This window comes from Oncorhynchus kisutch, linkage group LG6, assembly GCF_002021735.2.
Source record: "Oncorhynchus kisutch isolate 150728-3 linkage group LG6, Okis_V2, whole genome shotgun sequence".
Classification (NCBI taxonomy): Eukaryota; Metazoa; Chordata; class Actinopteri; order Salmoniformes; family Salmonidae; genus Oncorhynchus; species Oncorhynchus kisutch.
The window spans coordinates 61,286,468-61,304,812 of record NC_034179.2 but is presented as its reverse complement, the minus strand read 5'-3'; the positions used below and the strand labels follow the sequence as shown (position 1 = coordinate 61,304,812).

Sequence of the window (18,345 nt, the reverse complement as noted above, 5' to 3'; positions counted from 1 at the left end):
ACAGCTCGAGCTCAGTGAGGTTGGATGGAGAGCATTTGTGAACAGCAGTTTTCAGTTCTTTCCACAGATTCTCGATTGGATTCAGGTCTGGACTTTGACTTGGCCATTCTAACACCTGGATATGTTTATTTTTGAACCATTCCATTGTAGATTTTGCTTTATGTTTTGGATCATTGTCTTGTTGGAAGACAAATCTCCATCCCAGTCTCAGGTCTTTTGCAGACTCCATCAGGTTTTCTTCCAGAATGGTCCTGTATTTGGCTCCATCCATCTTCCCATCAATTTTAGCCATCTTCCCTGTCCCTGCTGAAGAAAAGCAGGCCCAAACCATGATGCTGCCACCACCATGTTTGACAGTGGGGATGGTGTGTTCAGGGTGATTAGCTGTGTCCAAACATAACGTTTTGCATTGTTGCCAAAAAGTTCAATTTTGGTTTCATCTGACCAGAGCACCTTCTTCCACATGTTTGGTGTGTCTCCCAGGTGGCTTGTGGCAAACTTTAAACGACACTTTTTATGGATATCTTTAAGAAATGGCTTTCTTCTTGCCTTGCCACTCTTCCATAAAGGCCAGATTTGTGCAATATACGACTGATTGTTGTCCTATGGACAGAGTCTCCCACCTCAGCTGTAGATCTCTGCAGTTCATCCAGAGTGATCATGGGCCTCTTGGCTGCATCTCTGATCAGTCTTCTCCTTGTATGAGCTGAAAGTTTAGAGGGACTGCCAGGTCTTGGTAGATTTGCAGTGGTCTGATACTCCTTCCATTTCAATATTATCGCTTGCACAGTGCTCCTTGGGATGATTAAAGCTTGGGAAATCTTTTTGTATCCAAATCCGGCTTTAAACTTCTTCACAACAGTATCTCGGACCTGCCTGGTGTGTTCCTTGTTCTTCATGATGCTCTCTGCGCTTTTAACGGTCCTCTGAGACTATCACAGTGCAGGTGCATTTATACGGAGACTTGATTACACACAGGTGGATTGTATTTATCATCATTAGTCATTTAGGTCAACATTGGATCATTCAGAGATCCTCACTGAACTTCTGGAGAGTTTGCTGCACTGAAAGTAAAGGGGCTGAATAATTTTGCACGCCCAATTTTTCCGTTTTTGATTTGTTAAAAAAGTTAGAAATATCCAATAAATGTCGTTCCACTTCATGATTGTGTCCCACTTGTTGTTGATTCTTCACAAAAAAATACAGTTTTATATCATTATGTTTGAAGCCTGAAATGTGGCAAAAGGTCGCAAAGTTCAAGGGGTGCCGAATACTTTCGCAAGGCACTGTGTGTATATATATATATATATATTATTTTTTTTGTACGTTTGTATGTATAAATATTGATATATACACAGTACCAGTGAAAGGTTTGGACACACCTACTCATTCAAGGGTTTTTATTTTTCCTATTTTCTACATTGTAGAATAATAGTGAAGAGAAATCATGTAGTAACTTAAAACATGTTATACAAATCAAAATATTTTATATTTGAGATTCTTCAAAGTAGCCACCCTTTGCCTTGATGACAGCTTTGCACACTCTTGGCATTATCTCAACCAGCTTCACCTGGAATGCTTTTCCAACAGTCTTGAAGCATTTCCCATATATGCTGAGCACTTGTTGGTTGCTTGCAGTCCAACTCATCCCAACCCATGTCAATTGGATTGAGGTCGGGTGATTGTGGAGGCCAGGTTCATCTGATGCAGCACTCCATCACTCTCCTTGGTCAAATAGCCCTTACATAGACTGGAGGTGTGTTTTGGGTCATTGTCCTGTTGAAAAACAAATGATAGTCCCATTAAGTGCAAACCAGATGGGATGGCGTATCGCTGCTAAATGCTGTGGTAGCCATGCTGGTTATTTGTGCCTTGAATTCGAAATTAATCACAGACAGTGTCAATAGCAAAGGACCCCACACCCTCATACCTCCTCCTCATACCTCCTCCTTCATGGTGGGAACCACACATGCAGAGTTCATCCGTTCACCTACTTTGCGTCTGAAAAAAGACACGGTGGTTGGAACAAAATAAAATCTCACATTTGGACTCATCAGACCAAAGGACAGATTTCCACCAGTCTAATGTTGATTGCTTGTGTTTCTTGCCCCAAGCAAGTCTCTTCTTATTGGTGACTTTTAGTAGTAGTTTCACTGCAGCAATTTGACCATGAAGGCCTGATTCAGAGGCAAAGCTGTCTTCCTTTTCCTGTGGCGGTCCTCATGAGGGCCAGTTTCATCATAGCGCTTGATAGTTTTTGCTACTGCACTTGAAGAAACTTTAAAAGTTCTTGATATTTTCCACGTTGACTGACCTTCATGTCTTAAAGTAATGGACTGTCATTTCTTTTTGCTTATTTCAGCGGTTCTTGCCATAATATGGACGTGGTCTTTTACCAAATAGGGCTATCTTCTGTATACCACCCCTACCTTGTCACAACACAACTGATTGGCTCAAATGCATTAAGAAGGAAATAAATTCCACAAATGAACTTTTAACAAGTCACACCTGCTAATGGAAATGTATTCCAGGTGACTATCTCATGAAGCTGGTTGAGAGAATGCCAAGTGTGTGCAAAACTGTCAAGGCAAAGGGTGGGTACTTAAAGATTTTTAAAGATTTGATTTTTTTTAAACACTTGTGGTTACTAAGTAATTCCATATGTGTGTTATTTCATAGTGTTGATGTCTTCACTATTATTCTACAATGTAGAAAATAGTTCAAATAAAAACCCTGGAATGAGTAGGTGTGTCAACTTTTGACTGGTACTGTGTGTGTGTGTGTGTGTGTGTGTGTGTGTGTGTGTGTGTGTGTGTGTGTGTGTGTGTGTTTAGTGCCTCTGGTAAGTATTCAGACCCCTTGACTTTTTCCACATTTTGTTACGTTACAGCCTTATTCTAAAATGTATTAAATACATTTTTTTAAATCCTCAGCAATCTACAGACAACACCCCATAATGACAAAGCGAAAACACGTTTTTAGATATTTTAGCACATTTATTTCAACTTAAAAACGGATACCTTATCTACATAAGTATTCAGACCCTTTGCTATGAGACAAGAAATTGAGCTCAGGTGCATCCTGTTTCTGTTGATCATCGTTGATATATTTCTAGAATTTGATTGGAGTCCACCTGTGGTAAATTCAATTGTTTGGACATGATTTGGAAAGGCGCACAACCTCTCTATATAAGGTCCCACAGTTGACAGTGTATGTCAGAGCAAAAACCAAGCCTGGAGTTTAAAGGAATTGTTCGTAGAGCGCTGATAGAGTATTGTGTCAAGGCAAAGATCTGGGGAAGGGTACCATAAAATGTCTGCAGCATTGAAGGTCCCCAAGAACACAGTGTCTTCCATCATTCAAAAATGGACGAAGTTTAGAACCACCAAGAATCTTCCTAGCGCTGTCCGCCCGGCCAAACTGAGTAATCTGGAGAGAAGGGCCTTGGTCAGGGAGGTGACCAAGAACCCGATGGTCACTCAGACAGAGAGCTAGAGTTCGTCTGTGGAGATGGGAGAACCTTCCAGAAGGACAACCATCTCTGCAGCACTCCCAATCAGGTGTTAATGGTGGAGTGGCCAGATGGATGCAACTCCTTAAGTAAAAGGCACATGGCTACCTGCTTGGAGTTTTCCAAAAAGCACCTAAAGACTCTCACACCAATAGAAACAAGATTCTCAGGTCTGATGAAACCAAGATTGAACCCTTTGGCCTGAATGCCAAGCATCACATCTGGATGAAACCTGGCACCATCCCTACGTTGAAGCGTGATAGTGGCAGAATCATGCTGTGGGGATGTTTTTCAGCGGCAGGGGTTGGGAGTCTTGTCAGAATTGAGGGTAAGATTAACGGAAGAAAGTACAGAGAGATCCTTGATGAAACCTGTTCCAGAGCTCTCAGGACCTCAGACTGGGGCGAAGGTTCACCTTCCAACAGGAGAACAACCCTAAGCACACAGCTAAGACAACACAGGAGTGGTCTCAGGACAAGTTTCTGAATGTCTTTGATTGGCCCAGCCAGAGCCCGGACTTAAACCTGAGGGGATCCGCAGAGAAAAATGGGTGAAACTCCCCAAATACAGGTGTTCCAAGCTTTTAGCAGTTCACTTTATTTTTTATAATATATTACACTTGATCTTCCTTGAATAAGTTCCTCTATTTGTTTTTGTTTTCCACATATTCTGTGCCTCCTATGGTACAGTTTTTATTGCTATCTATCTGTACTGTTAGTCCTGCTATTTCCCTTTGTTAATATGAACTCCTGACCTAAATTGCATTTTTTTTTAAAAGATGAGTGTTGAATTGCATGTCCTCTAAAGGAACATTTTAAAAGCGTCCCATACAATAAGGGGATCTGCAGTACCTATGTTATGTTGGAAAAAGTCTGTTATAAATTATTCTTTCTTGGTTAAAAACAAGTTGTCATCCAATTTCAAATATCCTTTTCTCAAGACATGGTGCTTTGCATTCAGGACAAAGAGTACATTCTTTGTCTCATCAGTCCACAGAATCCTTTACTTTATGATCTGAGTCTTTCATGTCTTTTTGCAAACTCCAGGTGTGCTGTCGTGCCTTTTTCTAAGTAGTGGCTTCTGTCTGGCCACTCTCTTATAAAGCCCTGATTGGTGAAGTGCTCTAGAGACCGTTGTCCTTCTGGCTGGCCACTCTCTTATAAAGCCCAGATTGGTGAAGTGCTCTAGAGACCGTTGTCCTTCTGGCAGGTTCTCCTATTTATGACAAGGAACTCTGTAGTTCTGTCAGAGTGGTCATTGGGTTCTTGGTCACCTCCCTGACCAAGGTCCTTCTTGCCTGGTTGCTCAGTTTGGTCAGACGGCCACCTCTAGGCAGAGTGGGTGGTTCCATATTTTTTCAATTTCGCAATGATGGAGACCACTGTGCTCTTGGAAACTTTCAACACTCTAGAAATAGTTGTATACCCTTCCCCAGAATCTCGACGATCTATGGACAGTTCCTTGGACTTCATGGTATAGTTTCTGCTCTGACATGAGCTTGTCAACTGTGGGACCTTTTTTATATCGTTTTTTAATTTTGTAAATCATGTCCAAACAACTGAGTTGGCCACAGGTGGACTCCAATCAAGTTGTTGTGACATATCAAGGATGTTCAAGTGAAATTGGATGCACCAGAGCTCAATTTGGAGTGTCATAGCAAAGGGGTGTGAATACTTATGTAAATTAGATGTATCTGTATTTCATTTTCAATATATTTGCAAAAATGTCAAAACATATTTTCACTTTGGCATTATGAGGTAGATGGGTGAGAAACATTTTGAATTCAGGCTGTAACACAATAAAAATGTGGTATAAGTCGAGGGGTTTGAATACTTTCTGAAGGTGCTGTAGTTTTAACCATGTTTTGAATCTTAACCTTATTTGTTTACAATGATATTGTTTACCAACAATGGAGTAAAACAGACTTACATTTGGGGTTTTGATGGGTTAGGACAGTTGAACTAAGCTCATGAAGCATTTATAAGTATTCTTCAAGAATCCATGGCTATATACTGTATATAGTTTAAACATAATGTACCAATCCCAGATAGACCCTTTCAACTCACAAGAAAGGCAGAACTTAGTGACTTCAGAAAGTATTCACACCCCTTTTCCATTTTGTTGTATTACAGCCTGAATTTAAAATGTATTGAATTGAGAATTTGTCACTGGCCTACAAACAATACCCTATAATGTCAAAGTGGAATTATGTTCATTACAAATTAGAAGCTGAAATGTCATGAGTCAATAAGTATTCAACCCATTTGTTATGGCAAGTTCAGGAGTAAACATTTGCTTAACAAGTCACAAGTTACATGGGCTCACTCTGTGTGCAATAATAGTGTTTAACATGATTTTTTAATGACTACCTCATCTCTGTACCCCACACATACAGATAATTGTAAGATCCCTCAGTCAAGCAGTGAATTACAACCACAAAGACCAGGGAGGTTTTCCAATGCCTCGCAAAGAAGGGGACCTATTGGTAGATGGTTAAAAAAAGAAGCAGACATTGAATATCCCTTTAAGCATGGTGATGTTATTCATTACACTTTGGATGGTGTATCAATACACCCAGTCACTACAAACATAGGAAGAATGTCTATCTCCGTTGCCAGAGAAGAAGGAAACAGCTCAGGGATTTCACCATTAGGCCAATTGTGACCTTTTTTTAAACAGTTAGTGTTTAATGTTTAACAACATTGTAGTTATTCCACAATACTAACCTAATTGACAGAGTGAAAAGAAGGAAGCCTGTACAGAATACAAATATTACAAAACATGCATCCTGTTTGCAACAAGGCACTAAAGTAATACTGCAAAAAAAAAAATGACAATGCAATTACTTTTTTGTCCTGAATACAATGTATTATGTTTTGGACAAATCCAATACAACACATTTCTGAGTACCTCTTTCTATATTTTCGAGCATAGTGTTGGCTGCATCATGTTATGGGTAGACTTGTAATCGTTAAGGACTGGGGAGTACTTTAGGATAAACAATAAACGGGATGGAACTAAGCACAGACAAAATCCTAGAGGAAAAGGAAATGAGATTTCTGTATTTCATTTAAAATAAATTAACAAAACATTTCTAAAAACATGTTTTCAGTTTGTCATTATGGGGTATTACTTATTTTATTTAATCCATTTTGAATTCAGGCTGTAACAACAAAATGTGGAATAATTCAAGGGAAATTAATACTTTCATAAGGCACTGTATTACAATTGTTTCACCCTTACTCGATATACTGTGAGACGGTATTTTAACCATTTTTGAAACCCTATTATTATGTGTATCGTATTAGAGTACATATTTGCATCCATATTAAAGTACTGTATATCTTTTAGGTGTGATCTTTGCCAGTGTGAGCGCTGGACTGGGAGAGCTCTCCTTCCTCTCTCTCACTGTCTTCTTTAGCAGGTAGACTATCTCCCTGATTTACTAACAGTTCTGTAAGTTGTTTACTTTGCAGCTCTTTTTTTACATAAAAGGTATTCTCACTCAAACCCCTCTCAATAGTTTTTTTCCGACACTCTCACCACGTGTCTCTTTCTATCCGCCTTCTTAGAGATGTGTTGGGGGGCTGGGGCTCGGGCACCGGTGGAGCAGGTGTGGCCGGGGCTCTGCTGTACTCTGGTCTCACGCAGGCTGGCCTCTCGCCCAGGAACACGCTGCTCATCATGCTGGTCGTCCCTGTAGCCATGGTGATCAGGTCAGTCCCAGGGGTGAATGTAAGGTAGTTCGGTACGGCGTACTGGCAAAATAAATAGTGGGGGTACGCTGTACCAGAAACATGAGCCTATCACAATAATTCAAGAAAATGGAAATGAAACTTTTGGCTTTTATGCCATTATTTATCATTACCGTACGTCAGAGGCATGAAACATTTGCGAATGGTGGTATAACCTACGCTCAAAACTGTGATGTGGTTCCACGATAACACTAACATTTTGCCAAGGCAGAGATGAGTGGCTGAGACGCGCGAGGACAGCAGTGGGTGCATCAATTCTCCAAATGACATTACATTTTTTTGGCGTTTTGTGTAACCGATGTCTCTTTCCATTCACCAGTTTGGAGGCTGGAAATATGTTGTGAGTGGATGAGTGTGTGTCGGTAGTCTAGTAAAGGAGCCCTTTTAAGTGATAGTTTGACAAGCGCATGCACACACAGGAGGTCCCATACCGGGAAGAAATTAGTTCTATACTGAACAAAAATATAAATGCAACATGTAAAGTGTTGGTCCTATGTTTCATGGGCTGAAAATAAAAGATCCCAGACATTTTCCATACGCACAAAAAGCGTATTTCTCGAAAAGGTTGTGCACAATTTGGCAGTACGTCCAACCAGCCTCACAACCGCCGACAATGTGTAACCATGCCAGCCATTGCCCAGGACCTCCACATCCGGCTTTTTCACCTGCGGGATCTTCTGAGACTAGCCACCTGGGCAGCTGATGAAACTGATGAGTATTTATGTCTGTAATAAAGCCATTTTGTGGGGAAAAACACATTCTGATTGGGTGGGCCTTGCTTCCATGTGGGTGGCCGTCCCAGGCCCACCTATGGCTTCACCCCTGCCCAGTCATGTGAAATCCATAGATTAGGGCCTTATTTCAATTGACTGATTTCCTTTTATGGACAATAACTCAGTAAAATTGTTGAAATTGCATGTTGCGTTTATATTTTTGTTCGGTATGCTTTCACCCCTGGTCGGTCTCATAAACAATGTGGATGTGATAAGTTAATGTGTTAGGTGAGTGGGAAAGGATCACTCCTTTTCTGTCAGTTTATCTGAACCCTTCACCCCCTTCTTGTCTCTTCATTTTCCCCCACTTTCCCCTCAGCTATTTTTTCCTGCTAGTCTTCCCCCCATCCTTCCCACAGTGGAAGTGCAGGGAGGTGGAGTCTGTGAGGGGCAGAGACTCACAGAGCAGGCAGCCCCTATTGGATGACACTGATGAAGAGGAGGAGCGGGAGAAAGGTGCTGAAGGTGTGTTTATCATGTCAGCATGTGGTAAGGTAAAGAATTTTGAGGAAAGTGATGTGTGGTAATATGGATGTTCAACACAATATATTTTTAAGTAATGAAATATTACATTTTAATTATTAAATATTTTGTAGGACATTGATTAACCAAACAGCCCATCTTCACTTCCTTCCTTCTGAATATAACAGAAGACAAGGTCACTGGACCACTGACATGTATTGAGAAACTACACATCACTAAAGTGAGTTTGAAGTCACTTTAGAAAAGTGGACTTGGTCTGTACCAATTTCAGATTAAAAAGTTATACTCTATCAAAGTTGGCCCAGACCAGGGTAAGCCAGGCCAAAATCTCATAAATATCATTTTTCCCCAGTCGATATAAACTCAATTCCCCAATGTGATAGACACAGAACAGTTTTACTTTAATTTCATTTTCACATGTGCTAAATAAGCAGTTTAACCCTGGCCTAGTAAGTTTTACTCAGTCTTGATGTGTTCCATGTGTTATTGCCAATCTGCTATCTGCTATATCAATTCTACCGCCTCCCCTCAGGGTCTGCTGAGGTTTGTGGTTCCGTTAGGAGTTGTCTACTTCGCGGAGTACTTCATCAACCAGGGCCTGGTGAGTAGGCCTCTGTCGCCCCTTGGCAGTTTATAGTGTCACTGCAATTAGTTGATATTCTCACCATCACTTCCATTCTCATTGTATAGTATGGATGACCCCCAACTTCTTGTTACAGTTGAACTCATTTCCTAATTTTTCTACTTTCTTTACAGTTGGAACTCCTATATTTCCCAAACTTCTCTCTCTCCCATGCAGAGCAGTATCGCTGGTCAGTACCATTCAGAATATATACAGTTGAAGTTGGACGTTTACATGCGCTTAGGTTGGAGTCATTAAAACTCATTTTTCAACCACTCCACAAATTTCTTGTTACAAACTATAGTTTTGGCAAGTCGGTTAGGACACCTACTTTGTGCATGACACAAGACATTTTTCCAACAATTGTTTACAGACAGATTATTTCACTTAGTCACTGTATCACAATTCCAGTGGGTCAGAAGTTTACATACACTAAGTTGACTGCCTTTAAAACAGCTCGGAAAATTCCAGAAAATGTCATGGCTTTAGAAGCTTCTGATAGGATAATTGACATCATATGAGTCAATTGGAGGTGTACATGTGGATGTATTTCAAGGCCTACCTCAGTGCCTCTTTGCTTGACATCATGGGAAAATCTAAAGAAATCAGCCAAAGACCTCAGAAAAAATTGTAGACTTCCACAAGTCTGGTTCATCCTTGGAAGTAATTTCCAAACGCCTGAAGGTAACACGTTCATCTGTACAAGCAATAGTACGCAAGTATGAACACCATGGGACCACACAGCCGTCATACCGCTCAGGAAGGAGACGCGTTCTGTCTCCTAGAGATGAACGTACTTTGGTGCGAAAAGTGCAAATCAATCCCAGAACAACAGCAAAGGACGTTGTTAAGATGCTGGAGGAAACGGGTACAAAAGTATCTATATCCACAGTAAAACGAGTCCTATATCGACATAACTTGAAAGGCCGCTCAGCAAGGAATAAAAAAGCCAGACTACGGTTTGCAACTGCTCATGGGGACGAAGATTGTACTTTTTGGGGAAATGTCCTCTGGTCTGATGAAACAAAAATATAACTGTTTGGCCATAATGACCATCGATATGTTTGGAGGAGAAAGGGGGAGGCTTGGAAGCAAAAGAACACCATCCCAACCGTGAAGCACGGGGGTGGCAGCATCATGTTGTGGGGGTGCTTTGCTTCTGGAGGGACTGGTGCACTTCAAAAAAAAAATCCTCCGTCATGATGACATCTATATGGATATTTCAAAGCAACATTTCAAGACATCATTCAGGAAGTTAAAGCTTGGATGCAAATGGATCTTCCAAATGGACAATGACCCCAAGCATACTTCCAAAGTTTTGGCAAAATGGCTTAACCTTTCTAGGGCAGGCTAGCGGAACCCCCTCGACAACATTCCGCTGAAAAGGCAGTGTGCAAAATTCAAAAATATTTTTTTGAAATATGTAACTTTCACCCATTAACAAGTCCAATACAACAAATGAAAGAAGCTTCTTGTTAATCTACCCATTGTGTCTGATTTCAAAAAGGCTTTACAGCGAAAGCACAACATATGATTGTTAAGGCATAGCCAAGTCAAAAAAAACAGCCATTTTTCCAGCCAAAGATAGGAGTCACAAAAAGCAGAAATATAGATAAAATTAATCACTAACCTTTGATCTTCATCATAAGACATCATGTTACACAATACGTATGTTTTGTTCGATAATGTGCATATTTATATCCAAAAATCTCAGTTTACATTGGCGTGTTACGTGAAGTAATGTTTTGATTCCAAAACATCCGGTGATTTTGCAGAAGTACTCAATAAACATTGATAAAAGATAGTGTTACTCACAGAATTAAAGATAGACATATCCTTAATGCAACCGCTGTGTCAGATTTTTAAAAAACTTTATGGAAAAAGCATAATCTGAGTACGGCGCTCAGTGCCCAATCCAGCCAAAGAAATATCTGCCATGTTGGAGTCAACAGAAGTTAGAAATAACATTATAAATATTCACTTACCTTTGATGATCTTCATCAGAAGGCACTCCCAGGAATCCCAGTTCGACAATAAATGACTGATTTGTTCCATGAAGTCCATTATTTATGTCCAAATAGAGACCCAGTAATCCATCTTCATGAGGCACGAGCACTACGTCCAGACAAAAACTCGAAAGGTTACGTTACAGGTCGTATGAAACATGTCAAACAAAGTATAGAATCAATCTTTAGGATGTTTTTAACCTAAATCTTTATTAATGTTCCAACTGGATAATTCCTTTGTCTGTAGAAAAGCAATGGAACGCGAGGTAACTCTCACATGAACGTGAAGTCACAAGCCCATGGCACTCTGCCACACACCTGGCTCATTCCCCTCTCATTCAGCCCCCCTTCACAGTAAAAGCCTCAAACAAGGTTCTAAAGACTGTTAGCATCTAGTGGAAGCCTTAGGAAGTGCAAAATGACCCCACAGACACCACAAGGTTGCGTGCTCAGCACCCTCCTGTACTCCCTGTTGTTAAAGGAATTTTATTCCTATATGTTATATATATATATATTTTTACTAGGATTAAATGTCAGGAATTATGAAAATCTGAGTTAAAATGTATTTGGCTCAGGTGAATGTAAACTTCTCTGATTAAGTGGTGTAAAGCTATTAACATTCTTTGTGTGTGTGTGTGTGTGTTCAGGTACCAGACACTGTACCAGGTGGGGGTGTTGGTCTCGCGATCCTCTCTCTGCTGTGTGAAGTTCAGGAGAATCTGGGCTCTCTCTCTGCTTCAGGTGAGTGAACAATAGATGAGATACAGTACCTGTCAGAAGTTTGGACACCTACTCATTCCAGGGTTTTTCTTTTCTTTTTACTATTTTCTACATTGTAGAATTATAGTGAAGAGATCAAAACTACAAAATAACACATGGAATCATGTAGTAAACAAAAGTGTTACACAAATATAGATTTTATATTTGAGAATCTTCTAAGTAGCCACCTTGATGACAGCTTTGCACACTCTTAGCATTCTCTGAACTTGCTTCACCTGGAATGATTTTCCAACAGTCTTGAAGTAGTTCCCACATATACTGAGCACTTGTTTGCTGCTTTTCCTTCACTCTGATGTCCAACTCATCCCAAACCATCTCAATTGGGTTGAGGTCGGGTGATTGTGGAGGCCAGATCATCTGATGCAGCACTCCATCACTCTCCTTCTTGGTCAAATAGCCCTTGAAAAATGACAGTCCCAAACCAGATGAAATGGCGTATCGCTGCAGAATGCCGTTTTAGCCATGCTGGTTAAGTGTGCCTTGAATTCTAAATAAATCAGTGTCACCAGCAAGCGGTGATGAAATTGTCGGTCATGACATTTTATCAGCCGGTAACTGTTATGCAAATTACTGCCTGTCTCACGGTAATATTCCTTTTAAATAACAAAACGTTTTGCATCTTTGGGCTTCCACGCATTGGGCTCTTTGGGCTTCCACAAGCAACTCTGATGCAGATCTTTGGAATGTCTGCATTTTAAAAAGTCTATTAAATCCATTTAATATAGCCTACACCATCAAGAAGAAAATGTAGCCTATACCGAAGAACAGAACAGCATATTTTGAGTTGTCCTCATGTTAGGCCCTGATCTGGCTCTGCCATATGGCTGTGGGCTACACTAATTATTTTTACAGGATTTTCTTAGAATTCCGTGGCATTATTTGATAGGAAGAAGAATATAATAGAAAGGATATTGACTTCAGAGGGTGTGCCCACAAATGGCTATTCTGTGTTGTGGTTAACAAAGTGATCATTTGAAACAGGTCCTTCTATATGCTGAATATGTAGTTATGTATGCAACTTGAGTTGAGCGACTAAGGATGATTTGAAAAGAGTTGGATGAAAGGCATTCGCTCTGCTGTTTCTTGCTCAGGTTGCACACACTTCATCAGTCTCTCATCCACAATTTGACAAGTACTTGATAATATTCTCAACTATCTGACTATTCTCAATGTAATCTGGTGTTTACATATTTGTGCATTTTTTTTATTTTTAGAATGGCCCACACAAAAAAAATCCGTAGCCTGCACTCAAATAGAAAGAACATTACGTGCGATTTAATTTTTTTATATGCCAGGTAGGCTACACTGGTCATAAAGAGGATTAATGTGCTTAATTTTAAGAATTGAGCAATAAATATAGCATCACAAGAAAGCTGGGATCCTCTTTTAAATGGTGGCCAGTCAAAACTCTGTTCACACGCCATTGCGCAATGACTGGGCTTATAAGAACACGGTTCACCAAGTTCTGTTGGCTATGGGCTCTCCAACCCTGTTCCAGGGGTCCTAGGCTTATAGGCTACGCTTTGAGTAATTTGGCCATGATACAAACTGTGATACAAACCTTATCAAAACGTATAGGCTTATGAGCTGAAAAAGTTTTTAAATAATGCATGCGCTGTTTTTCTTTAGACTGCACACACTGGGCATCATTCACAAGTGATAATATTCTCACCCATTAGACTATTCTCAATTTAATGTTGTCTTTACATACTAAATAATATACTGAACCAAAATGCAACAATTTCAAAGATTTTACTGTTCATGTAAGGAAATCAGTCAATTGAAATGAGTTCACATGACTGAGAATACAGATATGCATCTGTTGGTCACAGATACCTTTAAAAAAAAAACACAATTTGCCTCATGCAGCGTGACACATCTACTTTGCATAGAGTCAATCAGGCTGTTGATTGTGGCCTGTGGAATGATGTCCAACTCCTCTTCAATGGCAGTGCAAAGTTGTTTGATATTGGCGGGGACTGGAACACGCTGTCGTACACGTCAATCCAGAGCATCCCAAACATGCTCAACAGGTACCATGTCTGACTATGCAGGCCACGGAAGAACTGGGATATTTTCAGCTTACAGTAATTGTGTACAGATCCTTGCGGCATGGTGCCGTGCACGACAATGGGCCTCAGGATCTCGTCACGGTATCTCTGTGCATTCAAATTGCCATCGATAAAATGCAATTTTATTTGTTGTCCGTAGCTTATGCCTCCCCATACCATAACCCCACCATTGGGCACTCTGTTCACAACGTTGATATCAGTAAACCGCTCGCCCACACGACGCCATACACATGGACTGCGGTTGTGAGGTCGGTTGGACGTGTTGCCAAATTCTCTAAAACAATGGAGGTGGCTCTGGTGAACATTCCTGCAGTCATCATGCCAATTGCATTCTCCCTAAAAGTTTGAGACATCTGTGGCAACTGGCTCTAACCAGAATAGAAAGAGTGGGAGGCCCCGGTGCCCAACTGATCAATCAAGAGGACAAGTACATTTAGTGTCTAGTTTGAGGAAGAAGCCTCACAAGTCCTTAACTGGCAGCTTCATTAAATAGTACCCACAAAACACCAGTCTCAACGTCAACAGTGAAAAGGCGACTCCGGGATGCTGGCCTTCTAGGCCATTTTTATTTGGTACTATGCCTTGAAAAAGTATTCACACCCCTTAGATTTTTCTACATTTTTGTGTTACAGCCTGAATTTAAAATGGATTCAATTGAGATTGTTACTGGCCTACACACAATACCCCATAATGTAAAAATTGAATTATGTTTAGAAATTTTTACAAATTAATTAAAAATCAAAAGCTGAAATGTCTTGTTAAATATTCAACCCCTTTGCAAGCCTAGATAAGTTCAGAAGTAAACATTTGCTGAACAAGTCACACAAGTTGCATGGACTCACTCTGTGTACAATAAGTGTTTAACGACTACCTCATCTCTGTACCCCACACATACAGACAATTGTAAGATGCCTCAGTCAAGCAGTGAATTTCAAACAGATTTAACCACAAAGGTTTTCCAATGCCAAGGCAGCAGCTAATGGGGATCCATAATAAATACAAATGATGTTCTAACTTCTAAAAGTAACTGTATCCACTGGCAAATTGGGAGAGAGTGAGGTGATTGCCGTGTAAGATCCAACATAATATTTTGCGGCAGTGTTGCCTGTCAGCATTAATCATATAATCTCTGATTGAGAGATTCAAGGAGCTTTCATCGTTAAGTAACATAGATGCAAAGCATTGAATTTACATTCATGCACTTCTGAATTAATTTTGTATCTTTGCCAAGAAGCATTTAACTGCAGGGTACACCCACATATGGAGGAATGTGCCTACCTGATTTTAGGAGTTGGGGTCAATTTAATCGTAAAACGATTCCTCGGTGTTAAATACAGTGTGTGAACAGACAATGTATAAATTGATGGTTCAGATTACGGGATGCCAAAGTCATGTTTTTCAATGTTCTGTTAAAGGGTTGTTAAAGGGTTGTTCCGATTTCAATTAGATCTGTGGACCATTTTTTTATGACTAGCTCAGAATGAGCTTTCCAAAAGTTTTCTATATTATAGAGATCAGTCCTTTTCAGGAGCACAGAACATTTATTTATAAATCCCAGCATTGGATGGTTCGGTAGTTGGGTTTCCCAGGGGACTCCATAGGCCAGCAAAGCTGAACTAAATTGTAAATATAGAAAAAAGATTTGCCTGGTATGTATCGGTCTTTCAGCTCTTGGAATGTTCACGAACCATTACTATCCATGATATCAGCAAGGGTATGGATTTCACATTTGGACCATTGGTGGGATGCAAAAGGCCACCCTCCAGATCACAAGGCATTATTGTGAAATATTGTGATGTCCTGTCATTTTGAATCCCAGTTATATCGATTTTCAATTTGACGCCATATAGAAATGTTGTGATAAATAATAGGACCAAAGCGTAGTTTACATTTGTTTAAGGGTTATATCAGTGAAGACCACCTCTTCCAGGGCAATAGGAGACACCATATTTCACTCTATACTCCACAACGGGGCGGAAGAATCATGTCTAAACCAATTTAGGATGGAACAAAATGCAGGTGCCTGGAAATACAATTTAAAGTTCGGTACGGATAGTCCTACGTCTTTCCCTCTTAAAGTTTTTTTCATTTGATCCGGGCTCGCTTATCCTGCCATATATATTTAGAAACTGCATTATGATTTTATCCAAATAGCCAGAAGGGGAAGCATTGAACTCAGCCATGGAAATATATTCATTTGGACAGATATGCCATTTAAAGCTACTGAGATATTAGTCAGTCTCATCTCACTGTCAGAGCAGCTCACAGATTACTGCACCTGTACATAGCCCACCTATAATTTAGCCCAGACAACTACCTCTTTCCCTACTAGATTTTATTTATTTATTTTGCTCCTTTGCACCCCATTATTTTAATTTCTACTTTGCACATTCTTCTACTGCAAATCGACCATTCCAGTGTTTTACTTGCTATATTGTATTTACTTTGCCACCATGGCCTTTTTTTGCCTTTACCTCCCTTATCTCACCTCATTTGCTCACATCGTATATAGACTTGTTTATACTGTATTATTGACTGTATGTTTGTTTTACTCCATGTGTAACTCTGTGTCGTTGTATGTGTCGAACTGCTTTGCTTTATCTTGGCCAGGTCGCAATTGTAAATGAGAACTTGTTCTCAACTTGCCTACCTGGTTAAATAAAGGTGAAATAAAAAAATTAAAAATAAAGTGTTTGATTAGATTTTTGGAATGCATTTGCATTGAATTAGAGGGACAATAGAGCGCTGAGCACCAGATCATTAGCGACTGGCTGTTAGCAAGTTTGGTAGGCTACTAATGACCATCGGCAACATCAGAGTGCAGTTTTGGAGAAGCATAGTTACCGTGACTCAACTGTCATGTGGAATTTGACTGCGGTCATGACTCGTGATTGCCGGTGTGGTGGTAATACGGTCAGCGTAACAGACCTAGTGGTGGAGCTATAACTTTCTCTGATCTTTCTCTCTCTCCACCTGGCTTTATATTTTCTTCTTCCTCCCCTCTAGCTCCCCCACCATCCCCACCACTACCTTTTGTACCCTTATTCATAAAGCGTCTCAGTGTAGGCGTGTTGATCTAGGATCGGGTCCCCCCTGTCCATGTCATTTTATTGTCCTAGATCAGCACTCCTACTCTAAGATGCTTTGTGAATACGGGCCCTGGTCCCTCAGTGTGTGAACGGAGTGTTGCTCTGTCTCCCTCAGTGTGTGAATGCGGTGTTGCTGTTATTGTCGGTGTACTACCAGTTCCTGCCCAGTGCATGGCTGGTGTTTGTGATAGTCCTCTACGAGGGGTTGCTGGGAGGAGCTGCATACGTCAACACATTCTACTTCATCAGCAAGGAGGTCAGTCACCTGTGTGTGTGTGTGTGTTTGTCAGCCTGCATATAAGGTTGTGTTTATGTCAATATATAACATTAGCTGGAGGGTCAGCCATCGGACATGTTTGCGTGTGTTTGCGTGCCACTCCCCTTACCTTTCCCCTCTCTCCCTGCAGACTGGAGACAGACAGAGGGAGTTTGCCATGGTGGCAGCCAGTGTAGGAGACAGTCTGGGCATCGCCATCTCCGGCCTCATAGCTTTCCCAGTCCACAGATACTTCTGCTCACTATGAGAGATAGTAGAGGGAGAAAGACTGGTGGGAAGTGCAAAAGAGGTAGTATCATGTTTTGAAGTGCTTGGTATTTCCTTGGAGGTCTGAAGAAGAGACTCTCTGCAGCTGGGGTGGATGGAAATTGCTGATAATTATTGTTATGCTTAAATTAGAGGTCTGTTCAGACATCTTCCTGCACCTTAGCAACCTTGCTGGGTGTGTGGTAGATTCCTCCATTTACTTAGAAATCACATTGTTACGACTGGTACAAGTTTCATATCACTAGCCAACTAACTTTAATATTTCTGCCATCACCAAGGACATTTGTCAATGTGCCTTTGATAATTATCAGGATTGTATGTTTTAATATATTTATCTTCTCACTACATTCCAATGTCTAGTATCCTGCTAATATTTGTTTTAAATGTAACCACTAACTTTTTCTTTGCTGCTATTGTTGAGTTACTGTTATAAAATTGTGAATGCTCTAACTTAGCTCTACTAACAGTGTTTACATGTGGTGGGCTTGTATGATCAATGTTCAACTTTTGGAAACTGACCTGAGATTCTACAAGTGATTTAAAAATTTTAAAAGATTTTGAATCAAATGTGTGGTTTATTGTTCTGTAGCCCTACTTTGTTTTTAAATAAGATAAATTGCATAATTAAAGCTAGAATCCTTAGTTGCTACATCCATTTTGACTTTTAAATTAATTATACAGTTGAAGTCAGAAGTTTACATATACATTTT

General features: G+C 40.3%; 1 protein-coding gene across 1 annotated transcript in view; it reads left to right on the top strand.

Moving 5' to 3' along the window:
• cln3 (CLN3 lysosomal/endosomal transmembrane protein, battenin) overlaps positions 1-18,197 on the top strand; it is a 30,498-nt gene extending 12,301 nt beyond the window's left edge. Inside the window, exons 7-15 of the mRNA XM_031827070.1 lie at positions 6,863-6,935; positions 7,084-7,227; positions 8,359-8,504; positions 8,690-8,742; positions 9,055-9,123; positions 9,279-9,334; positions 11,798-11,891; positions 17,207-17,347; positions 17,499-18,197. Coding sequence (XP_031682930.1) covers positions 6,863-6,935; positions 7,084-7,227; positions 8,359-8,504; positions 8,690-8,742; positions 9,055-9,123; positions 9,279-9,334; positions 11,798-11,891; positions 17,207-17,347; positions 17,499-17,615 — 893 coding nt within the window. The 3' untranslated portion in view covers positions 17,616-18,197. The remainder of the gene's footprint in view (positions 1-6,862; positions 6,936-7,083; positions 7,228-8,358; positions 8,505-8,689; positions 8,743-9,054; positions 9,124-9,278; positions 9,335-11,797; positions 11,892-17,206; positions 17,348-17,498) is intronic.
• The last annotated feature ends 148 nt before the right edge of the window (positions 18,198-18,345 follow it).